The sequence below is a fragment of the Pseudophryne corroboree genome, chromosome 5 (genome assembly GCF_028390025.1).
Source record: "Pseudophryne corroboree isolate aPseCor3 chromosome 5, aPseCor3.hap2, whole genome shotgun sequence".
Classification (NCBI taxonomy): Eukaryota; Metazoa; Chordata; class Amphibia; order Anura; family Myobatrachidae; genus Pseudophryne; species Pseudophryne corroboree.
Window position 1 is genome coordinate 188067035 of NC_086448.1, and position 24929 is coordinate 188091963.

The window sequence follows — 24929 nt, forward strand, 5'->3', positions numbered from 1 at the left end:
AGAAGCATCGCTGGACGTGGTCCGAGCTTTGAGAATCTACAGAGATCGTACTAGTGCCATCAGGAAAACGGATTCTCTCTTCATCATATATGGATTCCATAGAAGAGGATGGCCTGCTAGTAAACAGACGCTGGCGAGATGGCTCCGAATGGTAATATCTGAAGCTTATTCTCATGCAGATCTCCCTATTCCGGCTAATGTTTCTGCACACTCTACACGTAAGGTAGGTCCTTCTTGGGCAGCACAACATGGTGCTTCAGCAGAACAGATATGTAGGGCAGCCACATGGTCTTCCATAAACACATTCATCAGACATTATGCCTTGGATACTTTTGCCTCTCATGGCGCAGACTTCGGGCGAAAGGTCCTCCTGTGCAATCAGGAGCGTCCCCACCACTAAAATGGCTTTGGGAATCCCAATGTTATCCTGTGGATAATCCTGTGGGTGTGCATGTGTGTTCTTATCGCCTGTACAGGTCTCTACCTAATGTTCCTGCCTAAAATCGCTGTGGAAAGAACTGATCTGACTGAGTCAGTGGGCGGGACTATATAGTGGAGGCCCCAATGCATCCTGGGAGACCAGAAAGCTCGTGACCGTGTTGGCGCCATTTTCGCTGTCGCTCGACAATATCCCAATGTTATCCTGTGGATACCTGTGGACATAAGAGAAATCACGTTATCAACGGTAAGTTCTTACCATAACGTATATATTGCAATAAAAGATGTTTTGCATATCACAGAGGACCTCTCTGTCCCTGACACGAGGGTCTGCATGTTTAAGGAAAAGAAACCTGAGGTAACGTTTCCCCCATCTCATGAGCTGAATGCTTTATTTGAAAAGGCTTGGGAAACTCCAGACAAGAGACTGCAGGTTCCCAAGAGAATTATTATGGCGTATCCTTTCCCCTCAAAGGACAGGGTACGGTGGGAATCCTCGCCCACGGTGGACAAGGCCTTGACGCGCTTGTCCAAAAAGGTGGCACTACCGTCCCCGGACACGACGGCCCTAAAGGATCCTGCGTATCGCAGGCAGGAAACTACCTTAAAATCAATTTATGCGACTACAGGAGCCCTGCTCAGACCTGCAGTAGCGTCGGCATGGGTGGGTAGCGCAATTGCAGCTTGGGCAGATAACTTGTCATCTGACATTGACACCCTAGATAAAGATAGTATTTTGTTGACCTTAGGTCACATCAAGGACGCAGTGTTATATATGAGAGAGGCTGCGAGAGATATTGGGCTTTTGGGTTCAAGAGCCAATGCCATGGCAGTTTCTGCTAGAAGGTCCCTGTGGACCCGTCATAGGTGATGCTGACTCAAAGAGACATACAGTATGGAGGCTTTGCCTTACAAAGGGGAAGTTTTATTTGGGGAGGTCCTCGCGGACCTGGTTTCCACAGCTACCGCGGGTAAGTCTTCTTTTTTGCCTTACGTTCCCCCACAGCAGAAGAAAACACCTCAATACCAGATGCAGTCCTTTCGGTCTCATAAGTTCAGAAAGGGGCGTGGCTCTTCCTTCCTCGCCAGAGGTACAGGGAAAAGAACACCAGCTACGGCTAGTTCCCAGGAACAAAAATCCTCCCCGGCCTCTACAAAATCCACCGCATGACGCTGGGGCTCCGCTGCGGGAGTCCGCACCGGTGGGGGCACGTCTTCGACTCTTCAGCCAAGTCTGGGTTCAGTCGGATTTGGATCCTTGGGTAGTCGAAATTGTATCCCAAGGCTACAAGCTGGAGTTTGAAGATGTGCCTCCACACCGATTTTTCAAATCGGCCTTGCCAGCTTCTCCCCCAGAGAGGGAAATAGTTTCAGCTGCCATACAAAAGCTGTGTCAACAGCAAGTGATTATCAGAGTTCCCCTAGTGCAACAGGGGAAAGGGTATAATTCAACCCTATTTGTGGTCCCGAAGCCGGATGGCTCGGTCAGACCAATTCTGAATTTAAAATCCCTAAACCTATATTTGAAGACGTTCAAATTCAAGATGGAATCTCTCCGGGCAGTGATCTCCAGCCTGGAAGGAGGGGATTTTATGGTGTCACTAGACATAAAGGATGCATACCTTCATGTCCCCATATATCCTCATCAGGCGTACCTGAGATTCGCTGTACAGGATTGTCATTACCAGTTTCAGACGTTGCCGTTTGGGCTTTCCACGGCCCCGAGAATTTTCACCAAGGTAATGGCGGAAATGATGGTGCTCCTGCGCAAGCAGGGAGTCACAATTATCCCATACTTGGACGATCTCCTGATAAAGGCAAGATCAAGAGATCAGTTACTAAAAAGCGTGTCTCTCTCCCTGAGAGTACTACAACAACACGGCTGGATTCTAAATCTACCAAAGTCGCAGTTGGTTTCGACAACTCGGCTGTCATTTTTGGGCATGATTCTGGACACGGAAAAAAAGAGGGTTTTTCTCCCAATGGAAAAAGCCCAGGAACTCCAGAACATGGTCAAGGACCTGCTGAAACCAAAAAGAGTGTCAGTTCATCAATGCACTCGAGTATTGGGAAAGATGGTGGCGGCCTACGAGGCCATTCCGTTCGGCAGGTTCCATGCGAGAACTTTTCAGTGGGACCTTCTGGACAAGTGGTCAGGGTCCCATCTACAGATGCATTGGAGGATAAGCCTGTCCCCCAGGGTCTCTCTCCTGTGGTGGCTCCAGAGTGCTCACCTTCTAGAGGGTCGCAGGTTCGGCATTCAAGATTGGGTTCTTGTGACCACGGACGCGAGCCTCCGAGGATGGGGAGCAGTCACACAAGGAAAAATTTTTCAGGGGATATGTGCTGGAATTAAGGACCATATACAACGGCCTGCAACAGGCGGAGAATGTTCTTCGCAACCTACCCATTCTGATCCAGTCAGACAACGTCACAGCAGTGGCTCATGTAAACCGTCAGGGCGGGACAAGGAGCAGAGCAGCAATGGCAGAAGCCACCAGGATTCTTCGCTGGGCGGAAAATCATGTAAGCGCTCTGTCTTCATTCCGGGTGTAGACAACTGGGAGGCAGACTTCCTCAGCAGGCACGATCTCCATCCAGGAGAGTGGGGACTTCATCAAGAGGTCTTTGCAGAGGTAACAAGTCGTTGGGGACTTCCTCAAATAGACATGATGGCGTCACGCCTCAACAGAAAGCTTCGGACGTATTGTTCCAGGTCGAGGGACCCTCAGGCAGTGGCGGTGGACGCCCTGGTGACACCGTGGGTGTTTCAGTCGGTCTATGTGTTCCCTCCACTTCCACTTATCTCAAAAATATTGACAATCATAAGACGAACAAGAGTGCAGACAATACTCATTGTCCCAGATTGGCCTGGTATTCAGATCTTCAGGAAATGATCACAGAAGATCCGTGGCCTCTTCCTCCCAGGGAGGACCTGTTGCAACAGGGGCCCTGTGTGTTCCAAGACTTACCGCGGTTACGTTTGACGGCATGGCAGTTGAACACCAAATCCTAGCTAGGAAAGGTATTCCGGGGGAAGTCATCCCTACTCTAATCAAAGCTAGGAAGGAGGTAACGGCGAAGCACTATCACCGTATCTGGAGGAAATATGTATCTTGGTGTGAAGCCATGTATGCTCCTACGGAAGATTTTTAACTGGGTCGTTTTCTCCATTTTCTACAGACAGGAGTGGATATGAGCCTAAAGTTAGGCTCCATTAAGGTGCAGATTTCGGCCTTCTCTATATTCTTTCAGAAGGAATTGGCTTCTCTCCCGGAAGTCCAGACTTTTTTAAAGGGAGTGCTGCATATCTAACCTCCTTTTGTGCCCCCAGTGGCACCTTAACGTTTACAGTTCCTAATCACACTGGTTTGAACCTCTTCAAACAGTTGAATTAAAATTTCTCACTTGGAAAGTGGTCATGTTGTTGGCCTTGGCATCTGCGAGGCGGGTGTCCGAATTGGCGGCTTTGTCTCACAAGAGCCCCTATCTAATTTCCCATCTGGATCGAGCAGAGTTGAGGACTCGTCCTCAGTTTCTGCCTAAAGTGGTTTCGTCGTTTCCTATGAACCAACCTATTGTGGTGCCTGTGGCTACAGGTGACGTGGAGGATTCCAGGTCCCTTGATGTAGTCAGGGCCTTAAAAATTTATGTAGCCAGGACGGCTCGGTTTAGGAAAACAGAGGCACTGTTTGTTCTGTATGCAGCCAACAAGGTTGGCGCTCCTGCTTCTAAGCAGACTATTGCTCGCTGGATCTGTAACACGATTCAGCAGGCTCATTCTACGGCTGGATTGCCGTTACCAAATTCGGTAAAGGCCCATTCCACTAGGAAGGTGGGCTCTTCTTGGGCGGCTGCCCGAGGGGTCTCGGCATTACAGCTTTGCCGAGCAGCTACTTGGTCGGGTTCAAACACTTTTGCAAAATTCTACAAGTTTGATACCCTGGCTGATGAGGACCTCATGTTTGCTCAATCGGTGCTGCAGAGTCATCCGCACCCTCCCGCCCGGTCTGGAGCTTTGGTATAAACCCCATGGTCCTTACAGAGTCCCCAGCATCCTCTAGGACGTAAGAGAAAATACGTTTTTAAACCTACTAGTAAATCTTTTTCTCCTAGTCCGTAGAGGATGCTGGGCGCCCGTCCCAGTGCGGACAAATTCTGCAAGGCTTGTATATAGTTGTTGCTTACATAAGGGTTATGTTACAGTTGAGATCAGTCTCTGACTGATGCTGTTTTGTTCATACTGTTAACTGGTTTAGTATATACCATGTTGTACGGTGTGTATGGTGTGGGCTGGTATGTATCTCGCCCTTAGATTAACAAAAATCCTTTCCTCGTACTGTCAGTCTCCTCTGGGCACAGTTCTATAACTGAGGTCTGGAGGAGGGGCATAGAGGGAGGAGCCAGTTCACACCCATCTAAAGTCTTAGAGTGCCCATGTCTCCTGCGGAGCCCGTCTATACCCCATGGTCCTTACGGAGTTCCCAGCATCCTCTACGGACTAGGAGAAAAAGATTTACCGGTAGGTTTAAAATCTTATTTTTGTTTGTGATATTGAAAGATATATTTAATGATAAACCGACTATGGCCCTCATTCCGAGTTGTTCGCTCGCTAGCTACTTTTAGCAGAAATGCATACGCAAAGCCACCGCCCTCTGGGAGTGTATTTTAGCATAGCAGAATTGCTAACGAAAGATTAGCAATTGCTAACGAAAGAGTAGCAATTCTGCTAATATTAGCAGAATTGCTAACGAAAGCAACTTCCTTGCAGTTTCTGAGTAGCTCCAGACCTACTCCTAGATTGCGATCACCTCAGTCCGTTTAGTTCCTGGTTTGACGTCACAAACACGCCCAGCGTCCGGCCAGCCACTCCTCCGTTTCTCCAGACACTCCTGCGTTTTTACCTGGCACGCCTGCGTTTTTTAGCACACTCCCTGAAAACGGCGAGTTTCCACCCAGAAACTCCCACTTTCTGTCAATCAGCAGAGCGATTGAAAAGCTTTGTTTGTCTGTGAGTAAAATAGCATAGTTTTGTGTAAGTTTGCTTAGCGCCCTGAGATGCTTACGCATGCGCAGAACTGCTGGATTTTAGTCTATTAGCAATTCTGCTAAAATTAGCAGCGAGCGAACAACTCGGAATGAGGGCCTATACCAATACTTTTTACTCTATACTAATCAAGAGACGTTACTCTCTGAATACATTCATATAATATACAAGTCGTTAGAGGGGATATATAAAACATTTGAGAGATATAATGTGGAGACGTTACCCACAGCAACCAGCTTCTAGCTATCATTTATTTAGCGCACACTATAAAGTAACACAAGCTGGTTTACTATATGCCACTTCTCCACTTTCTTTCTCTTGAAGGTTGGATACATCATAATTTTTTCTCATTCAGAAATATTATTGTTACGTTTGTGTTTGCAGACTTACAGTACTGTACATAATTTTCTCTGAGACAAGCTTCCTGTCTGTTATTGCACCTACTAAATACCACATCTATAAATACAAAGCGTAAAACTCGCAAATGTTTAGAACTTGCACATATAATAGGCTGCAAGAACATGCAAACTGGCATGTAATTTGCATTTCCACTAATCGCAGGGGGCAAACTCGCATCCAGATGTTTCCCCATTTAAAACCTACAACTCACACAATGTAATTAGGTGCAAACAGTAAACTCGCACAGAACTGGTAAAAAAAATTAAAAAAACTTTTTAAAAATAGACAAGCTTCAGGCTGGCGAGTTTGACAGAAGCCTGCACAGATCAGCAAGATCCATGCAGGCTTTTGTTGTATTTAAAAGTAATTAAATAGTTACAAATCAGAAAAAAAACTGTGTGCCCCCAACGCCCCTCCACGCCCCAAAAGCATAACCACCGTTGGGATCTTTGAGCTGGTCCTTATTTAAATAAATACAGAGGAAAAAGTAGGGTTCCCCCGTATGTAATGAGCCAGCACTGGACTCTTGGAGCCAGCCCTTGTTCTAAAAATGCTGGGAACAAAATGAGCAGGGGTCCCTCAATTTTTTAGAACCAGCTCCGGGCACCACTAGCCGAGGAATAATGCCACAGCCAGGTGACAGTTGACGGGGCCCCTCAGCCAGTGCGTTCTCCCCCCTAACTAGTTAGTCCAGGCCAGGGATGCCTGGGGAAGTGGGGACCCCCCCCCCAATAACAGGTTCCCCCCTCTCCAGAGGCTGAAGCCCGACGCTATCTACGGCACCCCTGGGAGGTGGGTGCCGATTTAATAGCTTTTAAATGAAAGATTGAATAATATTATCTTTTACAGGAGGGCTACAGGTCCCAACAAGCCTCCCCCACATGCTGGTACCTATAGTCCCCCTGTAAGAGAAATATTAAAGGCAGAACACACACACTGTAGAAGGTATAAGTTTACTACATACTCTCACATTTGCTTACCTTGTCCTTTGTGCCCCTTGTTCCACTTTTCTGGTACAATCCGCTAACGGGGAAGGTGGGGGGGATGGGAGGCAGGGCTGTGGATGAAATCTATACTCACCTATACCTTGCGCAGATCAGGTCCTTTTCCCCATTAGGTATCCAAGGGGTTAAAAAAAATTTTTACCCAATCCATCCAGACCTAGAGTAGTTATGTGAATACACATACAGGTATAGCAACTAACCACTAGTGCCGGGAACACATGTTCCGTCATTTGCAGAGCCTCCAGCCTGTTACTGTGGGTACAGGCCATTAATTGGCTGTGAGTGCACTGACTGTAAATCATTGCCAGGCAGGTAACGAATGACAGTCAGTGCACTCACAGCCAATCAGCTGCCTGTTCCCACATTACAGGGGAACTCTACTCATTTTTGTTTTTTTTAACTAGGACTGGCTGGTTATGCTTTTGGGTGGGGACCCCAATGCCTTTTTTTTTTTTTTTGAGTTTTAACTCTTTAAGAACCTTTACACACAGAAGTCTGCATGGATCTCGCTGATCTGTGCAAGCTTCAGTCAAACTCGCACCTTGTAATGAAACTCACATTACAAGGTGCGAGTTTACCCACAAAATAATTTGCATGGACTCGCACTGCTGATAGCCTCAAACTCTCCAACTCGCAGGTTATTACTTAGTGCGAGTTGGGCTACAAACTCACACCAAACTCAGTGATTAGGTGCCAGTTTGTACTCGCACTTTTGCTCGCACCCTATTACATCTAGCACCCCCCTGCATCTGGTCGTTGCATGGCCGACGGGACAACCTGGCAAACAACCCGTAGGAGTGCACAATTGCTAGTACACACTAGCTGATGTACCCAATATGTCAGTCCGATCCGCCGGATTTTACGACATATTGCCTAGTGTGTACCCAGCTTCACACACAGGGCTATTAATAAACAAAACTACACCAACATATATCGCTTCACTTATCTCAAATTAGCTCCCAGTTCGCCCTCTCCGCTCTGCGCAAGATCTGCATCGCTCAGACACATGCATTTCTTGCTCCCATTCATGGTCACGGGACTGTTTTCGGGGCTGCACCCGCTCTGTGGAATGCCCTTCCACATACAATAAGAGTTTCCTCTAGGCCCCAAACCTTTAAGCGTTCCCTGAAAACTCACCTCTAAAGATCAGCTTGTCAAATTCCAGAACCACCCACATAAGCTATCCTACCCAATTACATGCCCTCTATATAATCCACACGAAACATATGTAAAGTTATCTTTCTTCACTTTCACATCCTGCTGTCCCTTGGCCAACATTCCTATGTGACAGAAACATACAGCCCACCGAGAACATCTGTAGTCTGGATTTACCAATGAGCAATATGTAGCACTAATTCCTGTATACCAATGTAGAGTACCCTATAGATTGTAAGCTTGCTAGCAGGGCCCTCTTGCCTCCTTGTCTGTCTGTTATTGCCCAGTCTTGTTTCATTACTGTTTTTTCTCAATTGTATAGCGCAATAGAATATGCTGACACTATATAAGTAACTGTTGATGATAATAATATGTCTGATAGATAGAAAACAAAAACATATGTTGCCTCTTTAAATGTGTTGTGTGTCCTCCTGTCCAGATACAACCTTCCTATCATTATCATTGTGGTGAATAACAATGGAATATACAGTGGGTTAGATGAGGACTCTTGGACTCATTTGCTAAAGTCTGGAGACCCAGCAGCTGTGTAAGTATTGGGATACAACATGTGGTTTGTAATGTAAAATACTCATAGTTATGTAAAGATTGCCAAACATACATATGTTTTAATTTAAAGATAGCCCTGCACAAAAGGTGTGAGGGAACACATAGCATATAAGGGAGCAGAGTACCATAGTACTTTCTGATGGGTAAAGGCAGGCGTCTATAGGTGGGCAGCAACATTATCAGCCTTATTATAAAGTAGTCCTGGGGAACTACCGGTGGTGTATTACAGAGCAGTGACTGCTAGTGATATAATAGAAAGCAATCACTGGCGACTACCGGTGGTGTATCACAGAGCAGTCACTGCTGGTGATATATTAGAAAGCAGTCACTAGCGACTACCGGTGGTGTATCACAGAGCAGTCACTGCTGGTGATATATTAGAAAGCAGTCACTAGCGACTACCGGTGGTGTATCACAGAGCAGTCACTGCTGGTGATATATTAGAAAGCAGTCACTGGCGACTACCGGTGGTGTATCACAGAGCAGTCACTGCTGGTGATATATTAGAAAGCAGTCACTGGCGACTACCGGTGGTGTATCACAGAGCAGTCACTGCTGGTGATATATTAGAAAGCAGTCACTGGCGACTACCGGTGGTGTATATTAGAGCAGTCACTGCTGGTGATATATTAGAAAGCAGTCACTGGCGACTACCGGTGGTGTATCACAGAGCAGTCACTGCTGGTGATATATTAGAAAGCAGTCACTGGCGACTACCGGTGGTGTATCACAGAGCAGTCACTGCTGGTGATATATTAGAAAGCAGTCACTGGCGACTACCGGTGGTGTATCACAGAGCAGTCACTGCTGGTGATATATTAGAAAGCAGTCACTGGCGACTACCGGTGGTGTATTACAGAGCAGTCACTGCTGGTGATATATTAGAAAGCAGTCACTGGCGACTACCGGTGGTGTATCACAGAGCAGTCACTGCTGGTGATATAATAGAAAGCAGTCACTGGCGACTACCGGTGGTGTATTACAGAGCAGTGACTGCTAGTGATATAATAGAAAGCAGTCACTGGCGACTACCGGTGGTGTATTACAGAGCAGTCACTGCTAGTGATATAATAGAAAGCAGTCACTGGCGACTACCGGTGGTGTATTACAGAGCAGTGACTGCTAGTGATATAATAGAAAGCAGTCACTGGCGACTACCGGTGGTGTATCACAGAGCAGTCACTGCTGGTGATATATTAGAAAGCAGTCACTGGCGACTACCGGTGGTGTATTACAGAGCAGTCACTGCTGGTGATATATTAGAAAGCAGTCACTGGCGACTACCGGTGGTGTATCACAGAGCAGTCACTGCTGGTGATATATTAGAAAGCAGTCACTAGCGACTACCGGTGGTGTATTACAGAGCAGTCACTGCTGGTGATATAATAGAAAGCAGTCACTGGCGACTACCGGTGGTGTATTACACAGCAGTGACTGCTGGTGATATATTAGAAAGCAGTCACTAGCGACTACCGGTGGTGTATCACAGAGCAGTCACTGGCGGCTCCTGGTGATATATTATAAAGCAGTCACTAGCGACTACCGGTGGTGTATCACAGAGCAGTCACTGGCGGCTCCTGTTGATATATTATAAAGCAGTCACTAGCGACTACCAGTGGTGTATCACAGAGTAGTCACTGGCGGCTCCTGTTGATATATTAAAAAGCAGTCACTAGCGACTACCGGTGGTGTATTACAGAGCAGTCACTGCTGGTGATATATTAGAAAGCAGTCACTAGCGACTACCGGTGGTGTATTACAGAGCAGTCACTGCTGGTGATATATTAGAAAGCAGTCACTAGCGACTACCGGTGGTGTATCACAGAGCAGTCGCTGGCGGCTCCTGGTGATATATTAGAAAGCAGTCACTGGCGACTACCGGTGGTGTATCACAGAGCAGTCACTGGCGGCTCCTGGTGATATATTAAAAAGCAGTCACTAGCGACTACCGGTGGTGTATTACAGAGCAGTCACTGCTGGTGATATATTAGAAAGCAGTCACTAGCGACTACCGGTGGTGTATTACAGAGCAGTCACTGCTGGTGATATATTAGAAAGAAGTCCCTAGCGACTACCGGTGGTGTATTACAGAGCAGTCACTGCTGGTGATATATTAGACAGCAGTCACTGGCGACTACCGGTGGTGTATTACAGAGCAGTCACTGCTAGTGATATAATAGAAAGCAGTCACTGGCGACTACTGGTGGTGTATCACAGAGCAGTCACTGGCAGCTCCTGGTGATTTATTAGAAAGCAGTCACTGGCGACTACTGGTGGTGTATCACAGAGCAGTCACTGGCAGCTCCTGGTGATTTATTAGAAAGCAGTCACTGGCGACTACCGGTGGTGTATTATAGAGCAGTCACTGCTGGTGATATATTAGAAAGCAGTCACTGGCGACTACCGGTGGTGTATCACAGAGCAGTCACTGGCAGCTCCTGGTGATTTATTAGAAAGCAGTCACTGGCGACTACTGGTGGTGTATCACAGAGCAGTCACTGGCAGCTCCTGGTGATTTATTAGAAAGCAGTCACTGGCGACTACCGGTGGTGTATTATAGAGCAGTCACTGCTGGTGATATATTAGAAAGCAGTCACTGGCGACTACCGGTGGTGTATCACAGAGCAGTCGCTGGTTGCTCCTGGTGATTTATTAGAAAGCAGTCACTGGCGACTACCGGTGGTGTATTACAGAGCAGTCACTGCTGGTGATATATTAGAAAGCAGTCACTAGCGACTACCGGTGGTGTATTACAGAGCAGTCACTGCTGGTGATATATTAGAAAACAGTCCCTAGCGACTACCGGTGGTGTATTACAGAGCAGTCACTGCTGGTGATATATTAGAAAGCAGTCACTGGCGACTACCGATGGTGTATTACAGAGCAGTCACTGCTGGTGATATATTAGAAAGCAGTCACTGGCGACTACCGGTGGTGTATCACAAAGCAGTCACTGGCGGCTCCTGTTGATATATTAAAAAGCAGTCACTAGCGACTACCGGTGGTGTATTACAGAGCAGTCACTGCTGGTGATATATTAGAAAGCAGTCACTAGCGACTACCGGTGGTGTATTACAGAGCAGTCACTGCTGGTGATATATTAGAAAGCAGTCACTAGCGACTACCGGTGGTGTATTACAGAGCAGTCACTGCTGGTGATATAATAGAAAGCAGTCACTGGCGACTACCGGTGGTGTATCATAGAGCAGTCACTGCTGGTGATATATTAGAAAGCAGTCACTGGCGACTACCGGTGGTGTATTACAGAGCAGTCACTGCTGGTGATATATTAGAAAGCAGTCACTGGCAACTACCGGTGGTGTATTACAGAGCAGTCACTGCTGGTGATATAATAGAAAGCAGTCACTGGCGACTACCGGTGGTGTATCATAGAGCAGTCACTGGTGGCTCCTGGTGATATATTAGAAAGCAGTCACTGGCGACTACTGGTGGTGAATCACAGAGCAGTCACTGCTGGTGATATATTAGAAAGCAGTCACTGGCGACTACCGGTGGTGTATTACAGAGCAGTCACTGCTGGTGATATATTAGAAAGCAGTCACTAGCGACTACCGGTGGTGTATTACAGAGCAGTCACTGCTGGTGATATATTAGAAAGCAGTCACTAGCGACTACCGGTGGTGTATTACAGAGCAGTCACTGCTGGTGATACATTAGAAAGCAGTCACTAGCGACTACCGGTGGTGTATTACAGAGCAGTCACTGCTGGTGATATATTAGAAAGCAGTCACTAGCGACTACCGGTGGTGTATTACAGAGCAGTCACTGCTGGTGATATATTAGAAAGCAGTCACTAGCGACTACCGGTGGTGTATTACAGAGCAGTCACTGCTGGTGATATAATAGAAAGCAGTCACTGGCGACTACCGGTGGTGTATCATAGAGCAGTCACTGCTGGTGATATATTAGAAAGCAGTCACTGGCGACTACCGGTGGTGTATTACAGAGCAGTCTCTGCTGGTGATATATTAGAAAGCAGTCACTGGCAACTACCGGTGGTGTATTACAGAGCAGTCACTGCTGGTGATATAATAGAAAGCAGTCACTGGCGACTACCGGTGGTGTATCATAGAGCAGTCACTGGTGGCTCCTGGTGATATATTAGAAAGCAGTCACTGGCGACTACTGGTGGTGAATCACAGAGCAGTCACTGCTGGTGATATATTAGAAAGCAGTCACTGGCGACTACCGGTGGTGTATTACAGAGCAGTCACTGCTGGTGATATATTAGAAAGCAGTCACTGGCAACTACCGGTGGTGTATTACAGAGCAGTCACTGCTGGTGATATAATAGAAAGCAGTCACTGGCGACTACCGGTGGTGTATCATAGAGCAGTCACTGGTGGCTCCTGGTGATATATTAGAAAGCAGTCACTGGCGACTACTGGTGGTGTATCACAGAGCAGTCACTGCTGGTGATATAATAGAAAGCAGTCACTGGCGACTACCGGTGGTGTATCATAGAGCAGTCACTGGTGGCTCCTGGTGATATATTAGAAAGCAGTCACTGGCGACTACTGGTGGTGAATCACAGAGCAGTCACTGCTGGTGATATATTAGAAAGCAGTCACTGGCGACTACCGGTGGTGTATTACAGAGCAGTCACTGCTGGTGATATATTAGAAAGCAGTCACTGGCGACTACCGGTGGTGTATTACAGAGCAGTCACTGCTGGTGATATAATAGAAAGCAGTCACTGGCGACTACCGGTGGTGTATCACAGAGCAGTCACTGGTGGCTCCTGGTGATATATTAGAAAGCAGTCACTGGCGACTACTGGTGGTGTATCACAGAGTAGTCACTGGCGGCTCCTGTTGATATATTAAAAAGCAGTCACTGGCGACTACCGGTGGTGTATTACAGAGCAGTCACTGCTGGTGATATAATAGAAAGCAGTCACTAGCGACTACCGGTGGTGTATCACAGAGCAGTCACTGGTGGCTCCTGGTGATATATTAGAAAGCAGTCACTGGCGACTACCGGTGGTGTATATTAGAACAGTCACTGCTGGTGATATATTAGAAAGCAGTCACTGGCGACTACTGGTGGTGTATCACAGAGCAGTCGCTGGCGGCTCCTGGTGATTTATTAGAAAGCAGTCACTGGCGACTACCGGTGGTGTATATTAGAGCAGTCACTGCTGGTGATATATTAGAAAGCAGTCACTGGCGACTACCGGTGGTGTATCACAGAGCAGTCACTGGCGGCTCCTGGTGATATATTAGAAAGCAGTCAATGACGACTACCGTTCGTGTATTATATTGAGCAGTCACTGGATCGCTTGACTGGTAAATGAGGAAGTGTTTGATCCAATCATCATGCCTATGCGTTCCATACACAGGAAACTAAGCCAGGAGATCATGTGACCATTGAATATGCGTGAATTTAAAAGGCAAATTATTGTGTTTATATTAATAAAAATTGCTATTTAAAATTAATACTTACATTTTGTGTCTACCATTAAATTACCGAGTTGGATTTGGTTCTGTTTTTAATGTTTATTATGAATGTGCTATTAGTAACAACTGTAAATTATGGACAGTTAGCACTGCTATACAAAGGGCACCTTTGCACCAAGTATAATCATCTTGAAAAAGCTGTGCCTCACAGCGAAACGCATTGGTAAAGGAGCTGGGTACTACTGCAATTTGGATTATACCAGGAAACAAGCCTAGGAGTCCACAGTTGGGATTATCATTGCTATTTACAACAGACGACAAGACCAGAGCTTTTTTTTTTTTTAATAAAGTAATTTTTATTCAATAATATGTAGATTGAGTTACAGACATTGCATATCATCAGCATATCGCATCATCACATTAATCGCATCTTCTTTACCATACATTTTGTCAGCCCGTCTGCACTTGCAACATCTGCATCCAATATATGAATCAACATATCGATTTTTTAATTTTTACCCTTAAACTAACCCACATAAGGGTACGTAAAAAGAAAAGAAAAAGAAAGAGAAATAAGAAACATAAGAAGGACGTAATGTCATCTGAACTAGGACCTTATCAGTCGCATATGTATTAAGGCAAGCCCGCAGAGCTACGCTGTCAGCCCTCTAGATATACATCATTATATATTAGATCAGATCAGTGGCACAATAGCTCTTCGGTATCAATTATGATCAAGGGACTAGGTGGGAGTGGGGAGATTCCAGCCAGCGAGACCAAATTCTTTCAAACTTGGCCGATGCGTTCTGCTTCATATAAATATATCTTTCCTTAAGTATTGTGTCATTAACCAAGGTCTTGAATGCAGAGACTAAAGGACCGCTAGGGGCCATCCATAGTCTCGCAATGCACACCTTAGCCAAGGCACATACATTGCGAGCATACAGATCAACTGGGCCAGTCTCAGAAGTAGAGCCTCCTATCCCCAAAATGCAGAACTGTGGGGTAAGCAGTCCGCCAGTCACTCCCGTACTCTCCAGCACCGATCTAACCCCCGACCAGAACACCCTCAGCCTTGGACAATCCCACACCATATGCCAAAATGTTCCCATATCCGCCTCGCACTTAGGGCAGAGACCAGATCTACCAGTCCCAAAAGAGGCCAGCCTAGCTGGAGTCATATATGTCCTATGTAGAATGAAAAATTGAATCTGTTGGTATCTGAGGGACTTGGTGACCGTGGCGGGGTATTCCAGAGCAAGAGCCCAGTCCTCCTCACCCATAAGGCCTACATCCTCCTCCCATTTTCCACGGAGACGTGTCAGCGGGTCCGCATGGATTTTGGTGAGAAGATATCCATACGCAAGGGAAACCATCTTGGTTCGACCCAATGTAGTTACAAAAGTCTTGATGGGAAATGGGAGGATTCGCGGGGGGGAATCCGCAAACTGGGACTGGAGGGCATGTCGAAGTTGAAGGTATCTGAAAAAAAATGAGTTGGGTAAGCCAAACTCATCCTTCAGTTGCTGGAAGGATTTGAGTGAGTCATTTAGGTAGAGTTGGGAAATAGAGACCACTGCTCTAGGGGCCCACACCTCCCGTCCCTCAAGCGCATGCAGCTCAGGAAGCCAGTCAGAGTACCAAAGGGGGGTGTCTGGGTCCAGGTCGTCGTACCCTAAGAGGTCGGTCTCTCAGGGCCCGCCATATCTTTAAGGCCTGAAAAATAATAGGGGGAAGGAACCGGGCCCCATTCCCACTCAGCAGCAGCTGTACAGGAGAAAGGTGAGGAAAATAACAGCGGATAAACTCACATTGCAAGGTGTCATCACCAGAATCCCGCACCCATTCACTAATATGAGTCAGCTGGGCAGCGTAGTAATACATCTGGAAATTAGGCAAGGCTAAGCCGCCATCCGAGCGCAGCCTAGTAAGAGTATTTAATTGTATCCTAGGTCGTTTGTTAGCCCAAACAAGCGAGGATAGGATACTGTTCAGTTTCCTAAAGAATGTTGGATAGATATATACGGGGGATTGAAGTATAATATATAGGAGTTTGGGCAGTATGATCATTTTAATGAGATTAACCCTGCCAGACACCGTCAATGGGAGCCTACACCAGGTTTTAGATTTGCACACGATCTGCTGCATGGTCGGGTCCAGATTCAGAGGGATGAAATCAGAAGGATCATTAGTTATTTGGATTCCAAGGTATTTAAATTGTGTTGTCCAGCATAATGGTAGGGAAATTTTTGGAACAGTAGGAGGGAGGCCTATGACTGGCATAATATATGATTTAGACCAGTTGATCAGAAGACCCGAATGAGCACCAAAGTCCTCAATCACACGCAGCAGAACGGGCATTGACCTGGCGTAGTCTTGCAGAAATAATAACATGTCGTCGGCATAAAGTGCTATCCTATCCTCGCGTGAGCCCGTGCAAATTCCCACAATATCTGGGTGTGATCGTATCAAACAGGCCAAGGGCTCAATGGCCAAGGCAAACAGTGCGGGGGATAGGGGACAGCCCTGTCTGGTACCCCGGGACAATTGAAAGGAGGGGGATACATAACCATTCACCAAGATCCTGGCACTCGGATGCTGGTACAGTAATTTAGTCCATCTGATATAGTTGGGCCCAAAGCCCATACAAGACATCACCTCCCATAAATAGGCCCATTCAATACTGTCAAAGGCCTTGGCCGCGTCTAGCGAGACCACAGCCGAGTCAGAAGGGGAGTCACGTGGGAGTTGTAAAATGGTATACAGTCTACGCAGGTTGATAGATGTGGACTTCCCAGGCATGAAGCCAGTCTGATCAGGATGAATGAGGGAGGTGATCACTGTATTAAGTCGTACTGCCAATATCTTTGCCAGGATCTTGGCGTCGGTGGGGATTAGGGATATTGGTCTATAGGAATCCGGAGACCTAGGGTCTTTACCGGGCTTCGGGATCACTATTATAATTGCCTCTGACATAGAGGGGGGAAGTTCGTTATTGGTAAATATATCTAGGAATAAGGCATGGAGCCTGGGCCCGAAAAAATCAACATGAGTTTTGTAAACTTCTGAGGGAATTCCGTCACACCCCGGGGCCTTGCCACTGGGAGACATACCAATAGCCTGCAGTCACCTCCGCGAGCGTCAAGGGTGCCTCCAGTGCCACACGGGCCTCGGGGGGGAGCACGGGTAGTGAGATACCCGCCAAATAGTAGGAGAGATCCCTAGTGGAGAACGTCAATTGTGAACTGTAAACTTTGGTGTAATAGGATCGGAATAGCTGCGCAATGTCCGGTGTGGTGTCAACAAAGGACCCATCCCCATCGGACATTTGTGTAATTACAGTCCCAGGGCGATCCTGATGTATCAGCCGAGCCATGAGGCCACCCGTCCTATCAGCCTGCATATAAATATTAGTGGCCCTAAAAAGGAGGGACCGTGAGTTTTTATCGGTCAGGTGGGCAAGCCACGCCGACTGGGCCACCAGCCATCGTGTTTTCGTCGTAGGGGTACCATCAAGCAAATATTGAGACTCTAAATCCCTGGCGTCACTCTCCAGGGCCCTCTCCCTTTCTCTAGAGGACACTTTGTGAGCTGCTATACGTCCTATATAAGAGCCCCTCAGAAAAGCCTTAAATGAATTCCATACCATAGTTCCCGGGGCAGATCCTGTGTTGTCGCTAAAGTAACCCTCCCACTGAGTCTCCAGGTCCCCACAGTCACTCAGTTGAGTCAGCCAAGATGGGTGCAGCTTCCAATAAGAGTGTCCCCTCTGACCCTTCACAGCTAGAGTCATCAGCAAGGGGGAATGGTCAGAGATCCCTCGGGCCTCATAACGTACGTCAGTGATCGCAGGGATAAGGGCGGGGGACACCAGTACCAGGTCTATTCTAGAAAAGGAGCCATGTGTGCTGGAGAAACAGGAGAACTGACGGACTGCAGGGTGGCGAAGCCTCCACACATCAACCCATTGAAGATTATTCAAAAAATCAGCAAATTTGGTATACCCACTACCCACCATCACATCATTCGGAGACCGCCATCGGTCCACAGAGACATCTAATATATTATTAAAGTCGCCCAGACATATCACCGGAGTGGTAGGGGAGGAAGCTATAAAAGATGCAGCTTGCTGCAGTACAGCGTATGAAAAAGGAGGGGGGACATACACTGCTAAAATGTAATATGGCTGGGAACTTAGTTTGCATTCTAGAAACACAAATCTGCCATACGTGTCAGTTTTGACCGATATTAACTCAAATTGCACCGTTTTCTTAATCAGAACAGATACTCCCCTGGAGAAGGAGGAATGAGAGGCATGGTAAGCCCATCCCACCCAGGCCCGTCTTAGAGATAACAACCTATTTCCCTGCAAGTGGGTCTCGCTAAGACATGCAATGTCCGGGTCATGTTTCTTAATCGTATTTAGAACCAAAGAACGCTTAATTTTGTTATTTAGTCCCCGGACATTCCATGCCAGGAATTTCAAGTTACTCATGACCCCAGGTATATTCTATGTACCACACGGATAGAAATCGCACAATATATATCCAAACATCAGCACCGTTACCCATAGCGACATATATCTCATAGGAGCTCTGCGTTATAAGCCACAATACCTGGTATATCAAACATCCTAGTTTCAGAAAAAACGTAGATATGAAAAATAATAAACTAAAGAAAAGAAACCAAAAACAACAAGAAGAGCCGCAACTAGCAGCTTCCCAACCTTCCCTCCCCTCCCCGTACACCACCCCGAACCAAGACCAGAGCTTTTAATAGGACTTTTTCTGGGTCCAAAACAAGCTGCAAGAGGTCATCCATCTAACCACCAAGCCGGTAGTTGCCACTCTCGCATACTTTCTTCCCAGGACTGTGGCCAGTCTCCATGGACAAAACTACACTTAAATCCCAGCTCATATTTATATATACCGTATATTCATAATTTAAGTGCAGTGCTAATGTGCCCTTCCATTTTATGCAATTTGCTTTTTTTTTTTTTTTAATGTATTATTATTATTTATCAATTTTCCGTTGCAACGGTAATCTTTTTAAAATGTTACATCCGAATAAATGTAAAATCTGTTGTACTATATCCAGTTTAGAGCGCTGTTTTACTTAGCTGTTGGGACTAACTATCCCCTTACACAGCCGCTTCAGGTGATAACCCAATCAATTTCAGCGCCAGGTCCGTTGCCTTTGGTGATATTCTGAATTAACATGCATTGTTCATTGCCAGTATTAAATCTTTTTCTGCATCTACGAGGTTGCTTAGTCAACTAAAAAGCTACCAGGCACAGTGTGATAACCGGATTGCACTGTAGGTAATCCTTTGATGGGGCTTGGCTCTGTAGGGGCCTCCTAATTGGTTCAATGCTTCTTTTAGTGCATGAAGCCCCTATCTATCATGACGGTGATTGTAGCAGCCATGCTCAGTCTTCTGCGTTCCTGTTCTGACTGACCTTGCTTGGGTACTAACTTTTTCTGACAAGGTCTGCTTCTGAAATCCTGACCTTTGTCTAGATAATGATCTTGTCTGTTTGTTAACCCTGACCACTCGCTAGATATTGATTTTGGTTGTTATCATTTTGTCCTAACATCTATCTAGATACTAATCTTGTTTTATAGCCTCCTGCCCTGACTGCTAACTAGATCCTGACTTTATAAACTGCTTGCCCTGACCTCAGATTGACTATTTATATCCTGCACTGCCAACCCTGCAACTTGGTTATGTTTCCATTATCTGGAGTTGGTGGATACTTGTGCCACATGAACCCTGCTGGTTAATTCCTGTCATTTTTCTTATTGAAGTTAATCTGTGTCACTTATGTCAGTCCTCCAATATATCTTGTGCCAACATCAGAACTCACATAGGTGCTGTCGGCAACTGAGTATCCGTGAGCATATCACACTCTATGGAAATGTGACTGCTATAGGTGAAAGTCATATATTCTAGTGAACTTATTACAGTTTCTCTAGCATCCATAAGGGTTATTGGGGAATTAGTACCATGGAGTATAGACGGGGTCCAAAGGAGCCGGTGCACTTTAAATTCCTTCAACTGGGTGTGCTGGCTCCTCTCCTCTATGACCCCTCCCACAGACTTTTTAGAAAAAAGTGCCCTCAGAGCAGCGTCCCCGCTGCAGGACCACCGTCCCGAGAGGTTGTTGTACAGTGGGGCACTGCACCTTAGTGTTCACATTCGCAGCACGCCGCACACCCCTAACAGTAGCCTGAAGGTGACGACAGTGGGGAGTACAAACCGGGGGCCCCGCTAGGGGGTCCCCCGGTTCTTGGTGCAGCAAAGACGCTGTGGCGTCATACGGGACCCTCCAGGGAGCGACCCGCTACAGCCCCCTGTGTACACTGGCAGTGGTAGTGAAAACTAGCACTTACTGTGATGTTTTACACTTATAGGGAGAGTTTACCAGTATAAATATCACTGAAACTCCGGCTCCATTACAGGGGGCGGAGCTTCCTCAGAGCGGGACCTGTGGCGTTTTGGCTCCTTTCTCTGCTTACAGCTGCAGCAGCAGGCACACACAGGAACTGGTGCAGGGGTGTAGCAAAGGGGGAGAGCCACTATTGTACACAATCTGTGTACTGAAAAGGACTAATACTCCGGTGTTACACCGTGATATAACAGCTTGCAGCCTCACTGGGACTGTTCAGCTTGGGTGTGCTGTTCCCTTCTCTCTGTCTCCCTCTCACATACAGTAAGTGCAGGCTTGCTATTATATTACTTGTCTGTGTGTATATGTGGTGTTTACTGTAAACATGGTAAAACACAAATTATGCAGTGTATGTCACACCAGATCCTCTCTCTCTACATCTGGTTCCATATCATGTGAACAGTGCGGCCAGTCCTCACAACTCAGTGAGGGGGCTGGGGGAGAGGGTCAAGAGCCTTTCTGGCTAGGTGCCATAAAATCCATGATGTCAGATATGTCATCTTGGCTCACTGCTAATACTCAAAAAACTCATCAACTACAGCAGGCTGTTGCAGACGTAGCTGCAAGGGCATATGTCCCACAGCCCCCCATCTCTAGATCAGGACCCCAAAAGCGTGGGTTATCTGCTTTACTCTCAGACTCTGATGAGGAGATACAGGAGGAGGGGGAGGAAATGGATCCTGTTACTGGGGATTGCCCTTCTACACAAGGTATTGAACCCCTCAATCTATCTATACTGGATGTGTTAAACCTCCCTCTAGAGAACGCTGCAGCACAGCAGTCATTTTTCTTAACATAGAACAAACTCAGTGTCCCTTTCCCTGATTCTGCAGAGTTTGTTAGCCTGGAAAAATCCAGATAAAAAATACCACGTGTAAAAACGGTTTCTACACTCTTTCCCATTTGCTTCTGAAGGCCAGGAAATCTGGGAAGAACCCCCAGCTGTTGACGTATCAGTCTCTTGCCTATCTGAAAAGGCAATACTGCCAGTTCTGGGCTCCTTTACCAAAAAGGACCCTGGGGATAGAAAAATAGAGACTACACTGAAGTCTATCTACACAGCAGCAGGTATATCACAAAGACCGGTCATAGCAAGTTGCTGGATGACTCATGCCATTTATACGTGGGCTACTCAAATTCATGGGGGCCTCTCAGGGGATATATCCCTGGTCACTACAGTGACTCTCCTAAAACACATTCAGGACAATGCACACGTCCTGTGTGACTCTCTCAAGGAGATAGGCAATATTAATGCTAGGACCACTGCTATGGCAGTGTCGTCGTGCAGAGCTTTGTGATTGCGTCAGCGGATAGCGGACGCAGAGTCCAAGCGCAGTGTAGAGTCTCTCCCTTTTTCAGGGGATTGGCTTTTCGGGGTGGAATTGGAAATGTGGATTTCTAAAGTTACTGCGGGGAAATCCACATTTCTCCCCTCTGGTGCCCCACCGGCTAGAGGTTCCTACCCAGGGCCGTCTAACCAGTCCTTTCGGGCTAACAGATTTAGATCTAGGGCTAGAGGTGCCTCCAATGCGGCTAGAGGCACCAGAGGTAAGACAAGAAAACCAGCAATCGCAGGTTCTCAGGAGAGCACCAGTTCAGCTTCCACTAAGGCCTCAGCATGATGGTGCCCACCCTCCTGAGCCACATCTGGGAAAGCTCCTGCCAGGATACCTGGGTAAAGGACCTCATCTCTCAGGGCTATAAACTGGAGTTTGACGGCGCTCCTTCCCAATGATTTTTTAAATCAAGATTACCAGCTTTGGAGGATATGCGTGTTACGCTGCAACAGGCCATCCTAAAATTGGTCCAGTCCCAAGTCATTGTTCTTGTTCCAGTGCCACTGCAACAACAGGGAAAGGGTTACTACTCCAACCTGTTTGTTGTACTGAAACCGGACGGTTCGGTAAGGCCCATTTTGAATCTAAAATCCTTGAACCCTTACCTAAAGGTTTTCAAGTTCAAGATGGAATCTTTGCGAGCAGTGATTGCGGGCCTGGGAGAACGGGAGTTCATGGTCTCCCTGGATATATAGGACGTCTATCTCCATATCCCAATTTGGCCATCTCACCAGGTTTACCTGAGGTTTGCCCTGGTGAACGATCACTACCAGTTCCAGGCGCTACCCTTCGGTCTGTCCACAGCTCCGAGGGTGTTCACAAAGATGATGGCGGTGATGATATTCCAACTCCGGGTCCAGGGGGTCAATGTTGGACCTTATCAGGATGATCTCTTGATGAAATCGAGATACAGGGATTTATTGCTCCATATAGACCGCACTATCCAACTTCTGTCACACCATGGGTGGAGCCTCAATTTACAGAAGTCCCACTTGGAGCCAACTCAGCGGCTCCGGTTCCTCGGAATGTTGCTGGATACTGTGGCCCAGAAAGTGTTCTTCCCAGAGGACAAAGCAAGAACACTTCAGGAGATGGTCTGAATGGTTCTCCGGCCTACTCGAATATCCATCCATCTTTGCATAAGATTGTTGGGGAAGATGGTAACCTCTTACGAGGCGATCCAGTATGGAAGGTTCCATGCCAGAACATTTCAGTTGGATTTCCTGAGAAAGTGGTCCGGATCACATCTTCAGATGCACCAGATAATACTGCTGTCACCTCAGGCCAGGGTTTCCCTCCTGTGGTGGCTGCAGTCCACCAACCTACTGGAAGGTCGATATTTCGGGATTCAGGATTGGATCCTTCTCACGATAGATGCGAGTCTGTGAGGATGGGGAGCTCTCATCCAGGGGGCTCAGTTCCAAGGCAGGTGGTCAGCCCGCGAAAAACCCACTCCCGATCAACATTCTGGAGCTTCGGGCGATCTACAATGCTCTGATTCAGGCCTCTCCTCTACTCAGGGATCACGTGATCCAAGTTCAGTCGGACAACGCCATGGCAGTGGTGTACATCAATTGACAAGGTGGGACAAAAAGCAGGGCCTGCATGCGAGAGGTGTCAAAAATACTCCTCTGGGCAGAGGGAAATGCAAGAGCAATGTCCGCAATCTTCATTCCGGGAGTATACAACTGGGAAGCGGATTTCCTGAGTCGTCATGATCTCCACCTGGGAGAGTGGGGGCTCCACCATCAGGTGTTTAAGCAGGTCATCGACCGGTGGGGCTGCCCACAAATAGACATGATAGCTTCTCAACAAGAAGCTTCATTGGTATTGCTCACAAACCAGGGACCCTCATGTGAGGGCAGTAGATGCACTGACGTCGCCTTGGCCTTACCGGCTGGTCTACCGGTTTCCTCTGATTCCATTGCTCCCAAGGGTTCTAAAGCAAATCAGGGATCAAGGAGTCCAGGCAATCTGATTGCCCCGGATTGGCCTTGGATGGCGTGGTACACGGATCTCCTGGACATGTCCGTCGAAGACCCTTGGCGTCTGTCACTGAGAAGAGATCTTCAGCAAGGACCGTTGGTCTACCCGGATTTACGGCGACTTCGTTTGACGGCATGGAGGTTGAGCGGAACATCCTAGCTCACAAGGGCCTTTCCAAAAAGGTTATTGCTACCATAGTTCAGACCTGGAAACCTGAGACGTCAAAACACTATCATCATATCTGAAGAAGATATGTCTCTTGGTGCGAGGAACACACGTATCCGCCTGCGGAGTTCCACTTGGGACGTTTCCCACGTTTCCTGCAGGCTGGTGTGGATAAGGGCTTATGTCTGTGTTCCATTAAGGTTCAGCTATCAGCTCTCTAAATTTTCTTCCAGAAGAAATTGGCAGTGTTGCCAGAAGTTCAGATCTTCTTGCAAGGGGTACTTCACATGCAACCTTCTTTTGTGCCACCCACAATCCTGGGATTTGAATGTAGTGTTGGTATTTCTACAGTCCTCCTGGTTTGAACCTCTGATGACTGTGGAAGACTGTGATGTTATTGGCACTGGCTTCTGCTAGGCGTGTCTCAGAATTGGGGGGCCATATCATGTGTAAAAGTCCCTACTTGGTCTTTTACGAGGACAGAGCGGAGCTCAGGACTAGGCAGCAGTTCATGCCGAAGGTCGTCTCTGCGTTCCACTTGAATCAACCTATTGTGGTTCCGTCGAGTTCTGGCACTTCTGCTCCACCGGAGGCCTTGGATGCTGTGCGAGCCTTGAAGATCTATGTCAAGAGGATGGCTCGGATCAGAAAGACTGATTTGTTGTTCGTGCTATTTGATGCGTCGAAAAAGGGTTGCCCTGCTTCAAAGCAGTCCATTGCTCGTTGGTTTAGGCTTACTATCCAACAGGTCTATGTGTCGGTAGCCTTAGTCCACAGTCTCTGAAGGCCCACTCTACAAGAGCGGTTGGGTCTTCCTGGTTGGTTGGCTGCCCGTGGTGTTTCGGCTTTGCAACTATGCCGAGCTGCTACCTGGTCGGGGAAGAACACCTTTGTGAAGTTCTACAGGTTTGATACCCTGGCCAAAGAGGATTCCCAGTTTGGGCAGTCGGTGCTGCAGGCGT

The 24929-nt window shown here is 47.2% G+C and overlaps 1 protein-coding gene across 6 annotated transcripts in view; it reads left to right on the forward strand.

Annotated features, from left to right (window-relative positions):
- Nucleotides 1-24929, forward strand: part of HACL1 (2-hydroxyacyl-CoA lyase 1) — a 139948-nt gene that overhangs the window by 108289 nt on the left and 6730 nt on the right. For 5 of the 6 annotated variants that reach the window (XM_063921943.1, XM_063921946.1, XM_063921949.1 and 2 more), the window contains one exon: nucleotides 8483-8590. The exons of the other annotated variant lie outside the window; for it this stretch is intronic. In XM_063921943.1, coding sequence (XP_063778013.1) covers nucleotides 8483-8590 — 108 coding nt within the window. The remainder of the gene's footprint in view (nucleotides 1-8482; nucleotides 8591-24929) is intronic. 6 annotated transcript variants of the gene reach the window in all.